The sequence below is a fragment of the Bufo gargarizans genome, chromosome 4, assembly GCF_014858855.1.
Source record: "Bufo gargarizans isolate SCDJY-AF-19 chromosome 4, ASM1485885v1, whole genome shotgun sequence".
Lineage (NCBI taxonomy): Eukaryota > Metazoa > Chordata > Amphibia > Anura > Bufonidae > Bufo > Bufo gargarizans.
The window spans coordinates 95,596,198-95,613,723 of NC_058083.1; the positions used below are offsets into that span (position 1 = coordinate 95,596,198).

A 17,526-nucleotide genomic window follows, 5' to 3' on the forward strand; every position below is an offset into this window, starting at 1 on the left:
GAATGTGATACCTCCTGTTCGTCAACGTGCCAGTTATTGCCACTAGTCACAAACTGAGAATCCTTCAACCAAGAGACCTTGGTTTATCACTCCGGAAGATCGCTATATGTCTAGGCCGAGGTGTCAGCACTGTTCACCTTTGTGTGTCATGGTGGTTGGGAGAACAACAATGAACTAGAATGATTGTCTTAGAAGAATGGTGCATTGTGATCCATTCTGTAAGGCAAATGAAAACTGGAAGTCACATTTAATGTCTAGGACAGCAAACAGTGGCTACACAAACCATCAGAAGGCATTTGCTTGACACTGAGCTACAAGCCAGATGTCCAGCTATGGGTGTTTCATTGACCTCACCCCACCGCTCTTGGAATACAGCAAGATGGCAACAAAGGCTGGAACAGAGGTTTATCTTCTTCAGCAATGAGTTTTGCATTAGTCTCGGACACATTGATAACTACAGATTATTCTGAATTAACTCCATGAGGAGGCCTTCACAAGGAAACTTCACACTGGTCCTGCTCCCAGGATTGTGGCGATGGGAGGCATAATGTACAGTAGCCGGATCCCTCTAGTCTAGTCATTTCAGCTACACTAACAGCTTGGTGTTACATTGATTTGGTTTCTCCAAAATGTCCCAGAGGCCGTTTTTCAACATGACAAAACCAAGCCGCATGTTGCTCGTGCTACTATGCGCAGCCTGTGAGACCTAAACATGCTACAGTGGCCTGAAGCGTCTCCGGGCTTGTCTTCCATTGAGCACATCTGGGACACTATTGGTCGGCAATTACAATTAAGAGAGCTGCCAGCAGTGGATCTTGGTGACTTGCGTGCCCAAGTGCATTCAGCCTGACAGAACATTCTGCTGAGAACCATTAATAACCTCACTGATAGCATGTCAAGGCATGTAAGTGCGCGTATTTCTGTGCGTGGCTCATACTTGATCCTGAATAACTTGAGATGTTTTAAATATTTTGTTTTAATTTTTTTTTATAATTTGCATATCATTAACATGTCTATCAATACTGTGACTTCCATAATTCCTTGACTATTCCTTCTTGGTGCTGCAGTTTCAGTGTTGAGGAGTATATAGATTAGATAGATAGATAGATAGATAGATAGATAGATAGACAATTCTGTCCCCAACGAGTCGTTGTCAGCTGAGAAGATGTAGCTTTTCAGTGGTAAACTCATTGGGCATATAGTAATATATTTTGTCATTAGATTACAGTCTAATCCTGACACTGACTTGGCTGACAAGGTCCATAGTTTAGTCATTTAGGCATACACAATAACAGTTTACTCAATTTGACGTATGGTTTTATGTCACAGGGAATAAGACTCATCATGAACTGTGTACAGGAGAAAATAGGACATCATATTGTACAAAGACACAAGGTCCTCAAACATCTCAAACAAACAGCATTCAGTCCAGCAGCATGTGGGCCATAATGGTTGTGGGACAATTATTGGCAGGCATTGGCACTGTTCCTATACAACCTTTCGGCATCTCCTATATTGATGATTTTGCAGAACCAAACAATTCTGCTTTGTATATTGGTAAGTAATTAACTGAGTCTGTAAATAGAATTTGTTATTTTGCCAGTACATACATTGTATTACCTTTCATCATCTCTGTCTACAGCTATACTGTTTGCAATATCAGTGTTTGGACCAGCATTTGGGTATCTTGTTGGCTCCGTGGTCTTGAGAATGTTTGTTGACATTGGAAGGGTTGACCTTGGTAAGTAGATATGAAGAAGAAGCAGTATATACTAGTAATTTTGGTATGTTTGTTAATTAGATGAACATAGTTATATACGGTATATCTCAAGACATTGGGAATCCCTAGTGCATAGTATTATCTATATAATCTGCTGATAGCAACTGTTATTTCTATGGTTTCAGATGAATTAGACATTAACCCTCGTGACCCACGCTGGATAGGGGCTTGGTGGCTAGGTCTACTCATAGCATCTGGATGCCTTGTGATTACGTCCATTCCTTATTTTTTCTTTCCAAAGCATATGGCAACAAATAAGGTAAAAACACTTTTTTTTTAAGGATATTTCTGAAATGTAACCTTTCAAAACATGGCAAATTATCAAAATGATATAGTCAAAAACTACAGTATCTTTCCTTTCTCTCAGAGATGTTCCAATTGGAGTCCATGCAATCCAATCAAGTTCATCCAAACCAAGTATTTTCTGTGGAATTTTACTTTGCTTGTCAGGAACTATCTTACCACACCGGGAACAGTTCTTCCCTGAACTGTTGCAACAAAGTTGGAAGCACACAATTCCCAAGAATGCTATTTATTAGAAGTAATGGTCCCAAATCTAAAACAGCACAAATGATCATAAAAAAAAAAAACATATTAGATTTATCACTACATGTTCATGTAGGAAATGTTCTCATGACCTCTGCCAAACTAGATGAAGACATGTGGTGAAGCACAATTCATCATTGCTAGGAATTAAAGGGAACCTGTCACCTCCTAAATGCATGTAAACCCGCCAGCAGTACCTCAGGGTAGCCCGCAGTGTGATACTAATCATACTTTTCATCCTGCAGTCCGATGCTGCATAAGGTCAGAAAACCTTTTATCGTCTGTCCGCACTTATTTGCATGTCAGCTTGAAGTCAAGAGGGCAGCGGCCTCCTTGCTTCAAGTCAAGGTAACCATGTTCCCTCTTGCCTTTGTGTGACAGCCCGCAATTCGGCTTCACTTTCCGAAGTCTTGTGCATGCGCGGTGCCTTTATTTTACTGCGCGATCCCATGCCCTGACATGGGATCGCACAGTAACACAGAGGGCACTGCACATGCGAGAGACTTGGGAAAGTGAAGACGAATTGGGTGAGCATGACCATCTTAAATTGAATCCTGTACTGTATGGGCAACCAGTGCAATGACTGACATATGGCGGAGGCATCTGAGTAGCGGTTAGACAGATAGTTGAGCCTGGCTGATGTGTTCAGGATAGATTGGAGAGAGTCTGGTGAGGGGGAGACCAATTAATAGTGAGTTACAGTAATCGAGGCGGGAATGGATTTGGGCAACAATGAGAGTTTTTGTTGTTTCCATAGTGAGAAATATTTTTGAGGTGCAGGCGACATAAGTGGGCGAGAGATTGAATATTGGGGGTTAAGGAAAGATCAGTGTCAAACATAACTCAGAGACAGTGGGGATGCTGCCTAGGCGTGATCGTACTGCCACACACTGAGATGGAGATATCAGGTCTAGGTAGGTCAGTAGATGGAGGGAACACAAGAAGTTCAGGACATAATGTTAGAAACAGCGAACTGATGTTCTGTAATACAGCAGGGGTAATGTCAGGAGATGAAGTGTTATTGACTCTAGTTTGATATCTACTGTTTGTGTATAGAGATTGCATGACATTCTAGAACCATTGGTTTCCACATATTTATTTTTACCACGGACAAAAACATTATGACTCTTTCTGTTTTATTTTTGGTAACAGAAACCAAATACAGAGGAGAATGTTCTGAGAAAGATCCCAGATGCAACCAGCGAGGAAAGTTCTCTATCCGGCTTTATTAAAAGTAAGGAGACGGCACAACAGGGACACCATGGTCAGCCATATCACAGGAAGGGCAGAGCACATTTAATTCCTCAAGTGCATAAAAATAATCCTGTCGATTGCTTACATTGTAAATTTTTGTCCTTGAAGTACAGTTCAGTGACTAACAATAACATGAATCCCATGACTCTGAAAGTCAATGCTGCCCAACATACAATCTTTGGTCAAGGCTGGATGTTTTGTAATTAGTTTGGAACTAAGAACTAATTTTTTTTAAATGAATATTGCCTAAACAACTATAGTCTTTAGGTGATCTGACAGCAAGTGTTCAATTTTCCTGCAGTGCCACCACAGGAGAAATTAAGCATTACCCATTGAAATCACAGAGGTTTCGGGTCTTCCAGTGCAAGCAATTTTCTTTATGGCCACTTTTTGCTAGTTGTTTGAAGTCCTGAATAAGAAACTCCTAATTACACAAATTAACCTAAAAGGGAATTTCAAAATCAGATAAGCCCCTTTAAGGACATAAAGTTCCATATACAATAGTTTCACAATGGGCCTTTTGTATTAAACCTGTTGCTGAGAAAAAGTTCACATTTCTTTCTGTTTTGGTTTATAAAATGAAAACTGAATAACTCAGGAAATACTTGGCCATGAAGTAAAAAATACGAACCACAGAACATGTTTATTTCAGTAGGTAGCAGGAGATAAAAGGGTTGTCTGATTTGGACAATCATTTTTCATTAGAAGGGTCCCTACAACATAAGCTAATCTTCAGGAACTACGAGAATCAGCTCTCATAAGTAGAGGAACCTGGTACCAAGCATTTGATTCCCGGCAGCACTGCCATAGGGGACATAAAGCATTACACAGTTCTAATTAAAATCAGTGGGCTGTCCATGGACATGCTGGGTCCTCATGAGAGAAAAATGCTCTTTGAGCGGTTCTATGATCTGGCTCCTAAAAGGGAGAACTCTCTAAAAATTATAATTTTCCAAATAGGTTGATTAAAAATAAAGGTTTCTAAAGCAGAAAATCCCTTTAATTATAACACCTACTCATTTTGAAGATGAAAAAAGGATCTGATGTCTATGGGGAATGAAGGATCATCATTGTTTATCATTATTTATTGAGCTAGTATATGGGCAGATTAAAGATGGGTTTACACGTCCCAATGTAACAGCGGAATGCTTCCTTCCCTATATGCTTCTTTATGTTACATGCCCATTTAACAGTATAGTAGAACCAGTAGAAGTATCCAGCTCATTGTCAGGTTTAAGGTGTGTTTACGATGTGTTTTGGGTTTTGCTGCTTCACACGTAAGGTTTATAGTCTGGCAGCAGATATGACGGGTTTTACCCAGAGCGTGGAAGCGATTACCACAGAACAGGAAGGTATAAAATTCTACCACAAACTATGAATGTGCTGGGATGCACAAAGCTTTCCATTGTTTGCTGTATTGGCCATAACTTTTCCAAGGAGTATTTGGCACTCTTCATAGTCAGTCACATAGCCGTTCAGGAACATTAATAAGAAGAATTTTGGCAAGAACATTCTTGAATATGCATCCAACTTGGCAGTAATGGTCAGTGTGTGCTGACTGGTGTTCAGGAGTGTTTAGTTACAGGACAGAGGACATGCAATTATAATTAAGATAAAATGTAAGTGAATATGCTGAAAAGTGTAATAAGACTACAGCTCTCAGCATCCACTTGGCAGGTCAAAATGCATGAGTTATTTTACTAAGATGTCAGAACTTGACAGCTCAGTTTCCACTTGGCTGAAAGTACTATAAACAGATTTGTCATCCATTTAATAGGGTTTCTCCAGGACAAGCACTGATCTTGGGGATCCTACAGGACCCCGTAGCTCTGACATGTATTCAGTGTATCGTTCTTTTCCTGGGCAGTAAGCCAGTTTTACCTTAGAGACTTGCAGGGAAGTGGCTGCCAAGGATCGGACATTCAATTATCGGTATTCAACCAAGAAACTTGACTAGTGTCAAGAAGTTGGGTGGGAGTCACGACCCTATGACAGATTAGCTAGTTCTGGGGCAGTTGATTCCCTGCAGTTCATAACATTAGAACTGGAGATGGGAAGCTACAGGTATGAGCAGTATATCTTCTAAACTGTGGTCCCCAGTGGTCAAAGAATTATCTTTATATTGCTGTCTCGGAATGGAAAATGCCTTATTTGCATCCAGTGGTTGAAAAGTTGTCTTGATATTAATACACAATCAAAATGCCAGCAACAGCTTCCCAGTGACTTCAATGTAAAAAAAAAACCCTCAAAATGTATTACCCTAAATCTGCAGTTTCTAGAAATATCCCATATATGGCCCTAGAGTGCTACTTGACTCAAATACCAGCCTTCAGAACTGAAGGAGCCCCCATTTGTTTAGTTAGTTTTTCAGACACCATTTCAGGTTGCATAGGCCTTGAGGTGCTAAAACATAAGAAACACCTCCAAAAAGTCCTATTTTGGAAAGTACACCTCTAAAGTAATAAATATAGGGGTGCAGTGAGCATTTTTACCCCACAGGTGTTTCATAGAATTTGTTACTATTAGGGCATGAAAATAAGAAAACTACATGTTAATAATCTGTAGTTTTAGTTGCAAATTTAGCATTTTTTTCTTTACAAAAGTTAATAGCAGAAAAAGCACCCCAAAGATTCTTTCCAAGTATGGCAATATCCTGTGTGTTTGTCTGGTCACACATCAGGGCTTAGAAGACAAGGAAAGCCATTTGGCTTTTGAAACCCAGATTTTACTGGAATGGGTTTGGGCACCATGTCAAACTTGCAGCACCCTTGATGTACCAGTACAGTGGAAGCTCCAAGAAATAACCCAATTGTTGAAACTACATCCTCCGAGGAATTTAGCTAGGGGTGTAGTGATGGTTTCGACCCCACCATTTTTTTTATAGACTTTATTATCATCGGACTGTGGAAATAAACAAACTAACAATTTTGACAACACTACGTTGCTTTTTTTTAATTTGAACCATTGTCAAATTTTTCAAACAGCACCAGATAATAGGTAGTTACATAGTGAATACAATTGAAAAAAGACATAAGTCCATCAAGTTCAACCAAAGAATAGGTAGGGACATAATTTTCCCTGAGTACAGAAATACCCCAAATGTGATCATAAACTGCTGTCTGAGGACACGGCAATGCTAAGAGCCATACCTTTTCTATTATTTGCTGTATAAGGGCTCATTTTTGCAGACATGTAGTTTTTATTGATGCCATTTTGAAGTACATTTGGCTTTTTGAAGGCTTTTTATAAAAAAATTTGGGAGGTGGGTAAAAATTGCAATTCTGTCACTTTTTTATGGGGTTCACCATGTGTTAATAAGATTATGGTGACACCACATTTATATAGTTTTTCATGTTTTACTACTTTTACATAATAAAATCACTTTTTATTAAAAAAAATTGTTATATTTTGCATCACGATATACTAACATTCTTAACTTTTTTATTTTTCATTTTCTGTCAACGTAGTTGTCTGGGGGGTTATTTTTTGCACAATGAACTAGTTTTTTTGTACCATTTTGGGGTACATATGACTTTTTGATAGCTGTTTATTTTTTGGGAGGTGAAGTAGTCCAAAATTCTGTTTATATAGTTTTTTCATGTTTTACTACTTATGCATCATAAAATCACTTTTTTCTATTAATATTTTTTTTGCATTGCCATATCTAAGACCCATAACTTTTTAACAAGGCCTGGTAGGCTTCAGTACATGGCAGACCTGGAGGTCTTTGTAAGGCTTCTAGCTGTCAAAGCAATCACTGGGACCCTGTGATGGCATTGCAGGGGCTGGATGGAGGAGAGCGGGACATTGCTCCTTCTGTATACTCTGTAGATGTTTTGATCTCTACTAAAGGTGGTATCTAAGCAGTTGAATGGTCAGGATCGTGCCAGCTCTGATCTCGGCCTTTGTAGCAGAGTGTCAGCTGTATTTTACAGATGACACCTGCTGCTGATAGCAGCGGCCCAGTTCCCGAGCTGCTACCATCTTCTTACTGTAAATACATGGCATGGTGCACAAATTTAATGCTTGCCATGTCGTATATTTACTGGCATAGTGCGGGAAGGAGTTAAAGCAGATTTGATGGTGGTTTCCCATAGAAGTCAATGGGAAAAGGGTAACATATATTGCTGAGTAGATGGTATATCTGAAGTGTATTTGGCAGTGTTTCCATCAACAAAATAGACCTGTTTTTCACTACTTATTTTGCTAGTGATATCTGACAGTGATATTTCGGTTGTGGATTTTGCTGTGTGAGACTAGCCTTCCAGTCATCCAGCACCACCCATGAGTGATAAATCTGGTGCATCTTTAGACTGTCTAGTATAAATGTTATTTCATACCAGCCAATACACAGGCAATTATCGGGAACAAACCATTGTTAAGCCAAGGTTATAGCTGCATTACAGCAATCATCCCCATACTGGTTCATTGTTTGATGGCAGCACATCTCTTTTTACACAAGGCCATCTGCTACCAGCAAAGAATGATTTTTGTGCCAAATAAAAGATGCGCTCAGCCAGAAAATGAACAGCGGCACCTTTTTAAGTGGCCATTATTGAGAACAATTGTACCTACAAACAATTGTTCCCAATAATTGCTCTGATGCTTGGCCCATGTAAAAAGGGATGGTTATTTTTGAACAGGGATCTGCTGCCCAGAAACAATGGAGGAGTACCATAAAGAGGAGATGATTGTAGCATCTAAATGCAGCTCTCACCTCTGCTGACGAGCATACATTTAGTTCATTCCTGATAATTGCCTCTGCATCAGCCCCTGTAAAGGGGCCTTTAGACTGTATTGCCATATTATGGTGTAGATAAGTTTATGTTTTATTGACTAGTCTACTAGGTATACAGTATGTCTGATGTGTCTATGGTTAAACTATATTCATCTACAATTTATACTTGCATCTTTTAGTTATAAATGTTTGTTTCCTATCTCTGCAGAGTTCCCACAATACTTTGCGCGACTGCTGATGAATCCACTGTTTTTGATCCTGGTCCTTTCTCAGTGTAGTTTCTCATCAGTCATTGCTGCTCTATCTACCTTCCTCAACAAATATCTAGAGAAGGAATATGGAACCACCACTTCATATGCTAACTTTCTTATTGGTATGTGATTCTTTTGAAAATATTCTAATCCCTACTCAAGAAAAGTACATGGATCCGCACCACAGAATATCAACATGTTGCAAATAAATCTCATGACTTTAAGACTTTCTAATATTCTTCAAGATCTTTGTCCTTTCTTCCCCTGTGTCCAGCTGGCAATATGCTCTTGCTGTCAGGATCTTGGGAAACGTTTCACATATTGTCTTATAAATCTAAAATATGCAGTGTGTAAATGCAGATCCTTTTCAAGAAAGTTTATTCAAGTGAAATGGTAGTCTATAGAACCATTATTTTGTAGTCTAGAATGCCAGAATAGAAAAGTAACAAGTACTTATCTAATAATTTCCATATTTTCTGAAGGCAGATGTTGATGGGCTTGGATGTGCAGGTACGAGTGTGCCAGGGAATACAGTAAAAACGGGAGACATTAATTCCTTAAGGTGAATGTTCCCCCTTGATCACAAATTTTTTAAGCTAAATAAGTCCTAGATTCTGTGAAGATTAATTTCCTAACTTTACAGCACTTACACTCACAGTAAATTGGAGCTTTGTATCAGGGATACTGGGCTTCAACCCAATTAAAAACCGATTATAAAAGTAATCAGAATAGAATGTTGGACCTAAAATGACAAGGTGTAAGAAAGTGGACATTCCGTTAAAGAACCTATTTTAGGAAATTCCACTAAAAGCAGTTTGCAAACTGGTAGAATTACCAAACCAGCCCTTAGGTTCTTATAGCTGTACATTGGTGCTCTAGTTCTGCCTGAATGTGACCAAGGCTAGATAGTACTGTTAGTTCTCGGACCTACTAAGGACTTCTAGAATTCAAGAAGATTTGTTCATTAGGCTAAACATACCGGTATATCTATGGTAATACAACATTGTAACTGAGGGTTATTACAACCCTACCCATACGGTAATATTATTGCATCTTTACAATAATGCAGATATATAGTAGTATGGTAGTCTTGTCTGTTTTTTACTACTTGGTTCAATATGTATTACCTTCCCTAAAAACCAATACCTCCCTGTGAGCATGAAACAGACACTAGCCGATGCAGCAATACTGTGGGTATTTTGTTGATTGCAATTCTTCAGTAGATTATTGCTAGGATGAGTGCGCAGAGTGCTGTGATGGTGATTTACTATGTTTACTTACAGGGGTCTGATTGATATACAGAAATGCCAAAAAGTTATTTTATTGACCAACAAGTGGTCGCAACGTTTTAGCTCAACATGCTAGAAAAAAGGCTCTAATGTTGAGCTGAAATCTTGCGACCATTTGTTGGCGAATAAAATAACCTTTTTACTAATTTATGGTGATTTAGCATTTTTGTATATTTGGGTCCTTGAGTCAAGCTCCCTGAGGGGCACACCCCTATTTTTAAAAAAAATTCTGGTGCTGCAATTTCTGCATTTATTTTCTGTTTTCTGTAAGTGATCTGATATACATATAACCAATGTATCTTGTATATACAGGTGCTGTGAACTTGCCAGCTGCTGCTCTAGGGATGCTAATCGGAGGAATCATAATGAAGAAGTTTTGTTTTTCGGCCAAAGTCATTCCTCGCTTTGCGTTGGTGGTTCTGTTTACCTCAGTTCTGCTCTGCATACCTCTTTTCTTCATGGGCTGCTCAACACAGAACCTGGGAAGCTTTAGTGGCAGGTACAATAGTCTAGTTGTGCCATTTATTGGCCATGTTACTTGAAGTGGACCTGCCCCCTCTGCTGACATGTGTCAGTAACTACTCTTATTCTTCATAAAATGACAATTCTAGAGGACCTTCTCTCATAATGTTGTGTGGTGCTGTTCCTGTTATTCCCAAATATTTATTAATAAACTGGGTGTTTCCTTTCTCCTTGTCAAAGAGAGGAACAGCACAGGACATTGTAATAAGAAAAGATACTCCAAAACTGATTTTTCATGATGAATACAAGTACTAAAGAAGACATGTCAGAAGAGGTGACAGGTTCTTATGATACAGCAGATTCCATTGAGACTTTAAAAAACATGATGAGGTTAATAAATTTAATGTATGATTGTAGAGGAACTGATTAGAGTGCATTTCATAACTGGTAATAACTACATAAAGCAATCATTGTGTGGTCACTTTAAGAGAACATGCCTCGATTAAGCTGTGAAATCTGATAGCTGACCCAAAAAGCACAACTTGACACCTTTCAGAGGATATTTGTCTCCTATGTAAACATTGTAAATTATATTTATGAGGTAGATGAATTCCTCTTCAACTATTTGTTCAAATACCAAACACACCTCAGAATATTTGGCAGATACAACCTAACATGCTTGACCTTGAGAATAATAAAATTTTATTCCATGCAATTTTCCATATCTTCGAAGGATATACTTATTGACTACATGTCAGTCAGCTGTCCACTATTATAAATTGGTCAAGGCTGTGGCTTTGAGAATGTGGTCCAACTGAAATATTGTGATGTTTTGCAGTACAAACATGACTTGTATTCAGAGATGTGCTTGCCCAGAACATGCTTTCAACCCGGTATGTGGGTCTGATGGAGTGGAATACTTGTCTCCCTGCCGTGCCGGATGTAGAGCGTTCAGTGCTTCTTCATCGGTGAGTAAGCGACACAGCTGTTTGTATGGAAGTTTTAAAATGTCAGTTGGTTTTGGTGCCAAGCTGATTTGTCTGATATGTAAGGCCAGATTATTGAGAAGGCAAAAATGGTAAGTTACTTGGGGTCGCTACCACCTAGAGGTGTCCACCACGGTTCCTTCAATATTTTTTTTCAGTTTTTGAAGTGCAATGTCCCATCTACATGAACCGATAAGACTACATTCAAATCTCCAGCAGGTAAATCTGGTAGTCTATTACGGCAGAGGAACAGATTATTGGAGTAATCGTATCTGGCATAGCTGGACACCAAGGCATTTCACAAACGCTGGCTTTCTGCCAGACAGAGTCGACATTTATACTGGAAACCCTCTGGATATCTGTAGGATCCCATTATAGTCAATGGGGATCAGGCGGTGTGTGGCAGTGTCCGGCTATGCTGGATACAGTAACTCCAGTAGTCTGGTCCTCTGGTGAAATAGACTAGCAAATTTACCTGCTGGAGATTTGAACATAGCCTAACCAGAAAAGATCCAGGGATCAAACATTCATGTTAAAAGTAGCCACCATATACCTCATATACAAAATACAACACGCCAAATCCTTTTCCTATCAATAGCAGACATTGAAGGACACTTTTTGCTGCACCCTGTAAAGTAGAGACTGTTCATGTATCCTGTTAATGATCTAACGATCAAAGATCTAATGTTTAGTAACCTAGCAATACATTGTATGACTGGATAGGGGAGAGCTACATAGTTTTTTGGGGCCAGATGCTCCTGCCAATAGCCATGCTTATAAGACTTAATGTATTCTTGTCAGTCGTCTGCAGGACTATTCATATTTCTAGAATTTGGTAAATTTATGGCTATACTTAGAGCTACATCCTCTGTTGATGGTCACATAGCATCACATAAATTGTCAAAGTGTTCCTTCATTCTATATCATGTTTGCATGTAGGTACTGATGTTCTTATAACAAATTTGTGGACCGTCCATCAAATTTTTAAATCTATGCCAAGCATTTAAAGAATTGTGATTTATTTTAGAGACCTAGATTTAAAGATAAACTAGAGTCATCACAGGGTTTCCTACTTGATTGAAGTATTTTGTTTTCTAATTTAATTTAGGTCTATACAAACTGCTCATGCATCATTGATAGTTCCCATGGGGGCACAGCACAATCTGGGTCCTGCCCTATCAGCTGCGCCCACCTCTTGCTTCCTGTAATGTTCCTCATCTCATTTGCTGGACTTGTTGCCTGCCTGTCCCATAATCCCCTTTACATGATGGTGTTAAGGTATGTAGGATGATAGAGGACATTATTGGTACTGATGAGTGAATACAACCCACTTCATTTTGTCATTTCTCTTTTTAGGGTAGTACCTCAGGATGAGAAATCATTTGCAATTGGAGTTCAGTTTCTTCTTATGAGACTTTTAGGTGAGTTATTGAGAAAAAGGAAGTAAGCAAAGTTAAAGAGGTTATCCGACTCTTTGTAACTCCGGATAGGTCATCTGCATCTGATCGATGGGGTCTCAGATCCAGGACCCCCGCTGATCAGCTCTTTGACAAGACACTGGTGCTCCTGCGTAGGTGAAGTGACGAATGTTCATGACGTCACTGTCCTAGGGTAAGCAGAGAGAAGGCCACAGCACTCACAGGAGCACCGGGGCCTTCTCAAACAGATGATAGATGGGGGTCCTGGCTATCAACCTCCACTGATTAGACAGATAATCAGTTACAAAGGGTCAGATAACCCCTTTAAGTCTTCTTTCACAGAACCGTCACTAGGCCAGCACTTTTAGGTTTTACATGGAGATACCATATGGACCTGGATATCGTAGACAGTGGTCAGTTCCATGATCAGGAACATACTCTATGAGCGTAGAAGAAGCCAGTTTCTCATTCCTTATACGAGTATTCCCACAATTGACTAGAGGGGTCCTAAGCCCCCCATTTCTCCTAAATGCACTACTGCAGTGAGTCAAGCATGCAGTCTGGCCCTTCATTCAAAGTCTATGGGACTGACAGAGATAAGCATGCTTATTCAAACTCATTCCAGTGAATGGTGAGGGTCCCAGATATCACATTTACCACCTAGGCTGTGGATAGGTGATAAATGTCGATTATGGAAATACTAAGAAGCTACTGCAGGAGGAATGAGAACCCCATGGAAAAATCATGCTGTTTGCTCTGGGTCTTGGGAGCTGGATCAGCTGATTGTCAGAGCGGCATTCAAATTAAATTGGTTGACTATGATCAGACAACCCCTTTAATAAACTATGCAAAAGAAAAAAAACATACTGATCAAAGATACCTTGCCCTGCAATGGAGAAATAGAGCCTTGACATTTTTGAAGCATATTCTTCACTTTCTGAATGATGATAATACACTGTAAACTTCCTATTTATACTCCTAAACATTGAAGACCTCAAGAGATCCTCTGAGGATAGGCACTTGGGACTTCACTAGATGTGTGTCCATCTATGGACAGCCTAAAGCCACCCATACACCATTAGATTATGATCGGGCACAAAACAATAAAGGAGATTTACTAAGTAATAATGAAGTGGAAATCTGACAAAAATGTGCTGTAAAGTGGTATACCATGTGCCCTATTTATCAAAACTGTCTACAAGAAAAGTCGCATTTGTTGCCAATAACAGCCAACCAGAGCTCTGCTTTCATGTCTTACACTGCTCTGGTAAAATGAAAGCTGAGCTGTGATTGGTTGCTACGGGCAGCAAACACAGCTTTTCTTTTAGAGAGTTTCTATAATTGTGCCTCAAAGTGTTTGAGACATTTTTATACCTTCCTCAACAATTTTGAACATTGGCTAGGAAATATGGCATATAACAGTTATATAATTCAATAGATTAATTCATAGCATGCCATGTGGTGGCATAAGGAAGTTGTGTGCCATTCTTAAACATTTGACAGTATCCATCCAACTTGCATAATTTAAAGGGTCACTGGGTTTTCAGAAATGTCATAGAGACATATGAAAAGTTTTGATTGGTGAGCGTGCCTAATCACTTGAACAAGGAGAGTGAAGTGCTCGGATATCACGCTCTCTCCTTGCGGCAGGACATGAAGTGAGACAGACTTAGTAGAAAGTCTATGGGCTTGTCTCGGGTGCTTCTGTCTCCTCATTCAGCACTCTCACACCTACCAATCAAAACTTTTCTATGACGTATAAAAAGTTTTCTGAAAACTCAGAGACCCTTTAAACATATCAGTGCAATATCTTATCATGCTTTTCACTCATAGTTTCAGCCAACGAATGGACAATATAATCTAACAAAATTGCTTAGTTGTCATTCACTATGAACAAGTGTCGAGCGATGATCAGTTTTTGGGGGGTAATATATCTCCTTATGAAGAGTTGAAATAGTTAAAATTGACTTTTATCTAAAGCTTTAAAAGTAAAATAATGCTTCATTCTATATCTACTCCGAGAGATCAGATCAGGTGTCATGTCTAACTTTCTCTCTTTGTCTCAGCATGGCTTCCAGCCCCAGCCATCTTCGGACTCGTCATTGATTCCACCTGTATACAGTGGTCTTCATCTTGCAGCCAGAAAAGAGGAGCATGTCGATATTATGATAATGATCTTCTTAGGAACAGGTACTTTAATATCTCGGTATACAATGCTCATTAGCTTGCCCATCAAGTACAGTGACTACATGAAGCCTGGTGGTTCAGTGGTTAGGACTGGTGCCATGCAGCACTGGGGACCTGAGTCTGAAAACAATATGGGTCAAATCTGGAGTTTGGACTCCTTGTGCTTGGGTGTAATTCCTCTTTAATTCAGAATCCAAGCCACTTGATTACACTGGATTATTTGAGGGCACAGTTGAAATTTTTGTTAGAAATTTTGAGCAAGTTTAAGATTTTGTATCATTATGCAGATACAATGCTACAACTACTATAAATCCCTTATGAAGCTTGAAAGATCCAATGCCACAAAGCTATACAACATTCATATCCAAAGTATTCTGTCTCCTCCGAAACATACAAACAATTTAAAGGGCTTTGTCTCATTAAGACTTTGGCTTCTCTAACCCTCAACCATAGGTTGTATCGTTGGATAAAGCCACATCTGGCCAAATTTACCATGTGGCCACCTGAAGCATTATGTGCTGGCCACTCAAAAAAGGTTTATCAGGTAGAATGCATGAATGGATTGGGTCCATCAGACCTCGGTTCTAATTTAAAGGGGGTCCCGTGACATTCTTATGCCTCAAAGGGTTTTCACAGACCCCAAAAATGTGAGATAACAGCAGGGATTGTTAAAAATAACAAAAGACTTACTCACTGATCAGCTGTCCCTCCTTTCCAGCACTGCCGCTCCAGGGCTGTCTGCTGGTCTTTTTTTACGGTTCTTCTGTGATCATTATAACCAATCACTGGCCTTAGTGGTCACGTCTGGTAGTTGGGGGATGTCATTGCCACAGTTCTGGTTTCTCTGCAATGATGATGTCCCTGAGTACCCCAGATAACCGCTGAGGCCTGTGATTGGCTGCAGTGATCATGGTGCATCAAAACAAAGACTGGTAGGCATCACCAGAGTAGCAGCACTGAAAAAGAGGGGGACTAGACAGGTGAATAAGTCTTCTTTTTTCCTTTTTTGCTGCGGTTATCTAATATTTATGGGATATCGGGAAACCGCCTAATAGGGCATATTGATAGGTGTTATCTGTTACAGGCAAGAGAAGCTAAAATAACAATAATACTGTCCTACTGCCGTCCCTGCAATGGCTACTACCAGTGATGAAGCAGCAGTTCTACCACTGGGGCTGCTACGCACATCACCAGCCATTCAAAGACTTTTATTAGCAATGTAATGTGAGCACTTTCATGCCTCTGAGTGTAGCGGGAAGTCATAAAATGATATCATGTATTATAACATAATACTATGGGTTAGGATGCACTAACGATCCTCTCTCCATAGATACCTTGGTCTCCAGATGGGATACAAGTGCTTGGGAATCCTACTGCTTAGCTGCATTGCCTGGAAGGTAAAGAAGAGCAGAGAATACAATTTACAAGAGAAGAATTCTGGCATGGCATAGCTTCTCTCCTCCACAGCTCAGGCTGTTGGACTAAAGCCTTTTGACTTTCCTTGAAAACTGTATTCCTCAGGGGCCAGACACTGTAAGCTCTGCCAGAGCCCCTCCTAGCCGTGCAAATCACAAAGCTGAGGTTCTGATCAGCAGGGCAGGACCACAAAAGACAAGAAAATCCAAACAGGACAAGACGGGAGTGCTGTTCTTCTGCTCAGTACACATGATATGGTGGGAAGAATGCACGGATGAACATATAAAATTGCACTCACATTCACAAGTATATATCTTATCACTCTACCATCCTAATCCTGCTGCTGTACATAGAAGGAACCATGGTGCTGGAACCTGGAAGTGGAAGGATGGACTCATATCAGACTGAAGTATGGATGCTCTGGGTAGCAAAAGAAAGAACTCACTTATTTCTTAAACTTTATTTAATCTGCCATTGATGCAAACATTTTTCCTGCAGGTTTTGAGTCTTTGAGGTTCCAACATGGATACATCAGTCTAGAATAATGCTATTCTATAACTGCAGACCTTCAGTATCCAGATATCTCAACTACAAAGCTGAACTATTGGGCTGTAAAAATGTAAAATGAAGTCAGGGAATTATGAAAGACAAATGTCTCGTACAGTTCTTCATCGGCCAGTGGAGTGAGGGTTTTCTCCATCGGTATAGTCTTGCAGACTGCAGAAAGGACTCTTAGGCCTCTTTCACACGGGCGTCACGGATTTTGTCCGGATGCATTGCGGGTGCATTGCAGCAAACCATGCGCGCGTAGGCACGCAATTTCAGTCAGTTTTGTCTGCGATTGCGTTCCGTTGTTCAGTTCTTTCCGCGCGAGTGCAATGCGTTTTGCACGCGTGTGATATAAAAATGAATGTGGTACCCAGACCCGAACCAGGACTTCTTCACTGAAGTTCGGGTTTGGGTTAGGTGTTCTTTTAATTTTATTATTTTCCCTTCTAACATGGTTATAAGATAAAATAATAGCATTCTTAATACAGAATGCTAACTAAAATGTCCATTGAGGGGTTAAAATATAAAATTTAAAAAAATGACCTCATCTACTTGATAGTGCACCCGGTATCGTCTTCTTTCTTCTTCCTGCAGGACCCGCAAAAGGACCTTCGATGACATCATTGCGCTCACCACGTGGTGACGTCAGC

General features: G+C 39.8%; 1 protein-coding gene across 1 annotated transcript in view; it reads left to right on the top strand.

The window, feature by feature from the left end:
* The window catches only part of SLCO2A1 (solute carrier organic anion transporter family member 2A1), a 35,337-nt gene extending 18,078 nt beyond the window's left edge, over positions 1-17,259 (top strand). Inside the window, exons 4-14 of the mRNA XM_044289182.1 lie at positions 1,330-1,557; positions 1,643-1,741; positions 1,906-2,039; positions 3,479-3,560; positions 8,527-8,691; positions 10,171-10,357; positions 11,159-11,288; positions 12,415-12,584; positions 12,663-12,727; positions 14,791-14,914; positions 16,242-17,259. Of these exons, the coding sequence (XP_044145117.1) occupies positions 1,330-1,557; positions 1,643-1,741; positions 1,906-2,039; positions 3,479-3,560; positions 8,527-8,691; positions 10,171-10,357; positions 11,159-11,288; positions 12,415-12,584; positions 12,663-12,727; positions 14,791-14,914; positions 16,242-16,362 (1,505 nt within the window). The 3' untranslated portion in view covers positions 16,363-17,259. The remainder of the gene's footprint in view (positions 1-1,329; positions 1,558-1,642; positions 1,742-1,905; positions 2,040-3,478; positions 3,561-8,526; positions 8,692-10,170; positions 10,358-11,158; positions 11,289-12,414; positions 12,585-12,662; positions 12,728-14,790; positions 14,915-16,241) is intronic.
* Positions 17,260-17,526: the final 267 nt, after the last annotated feature.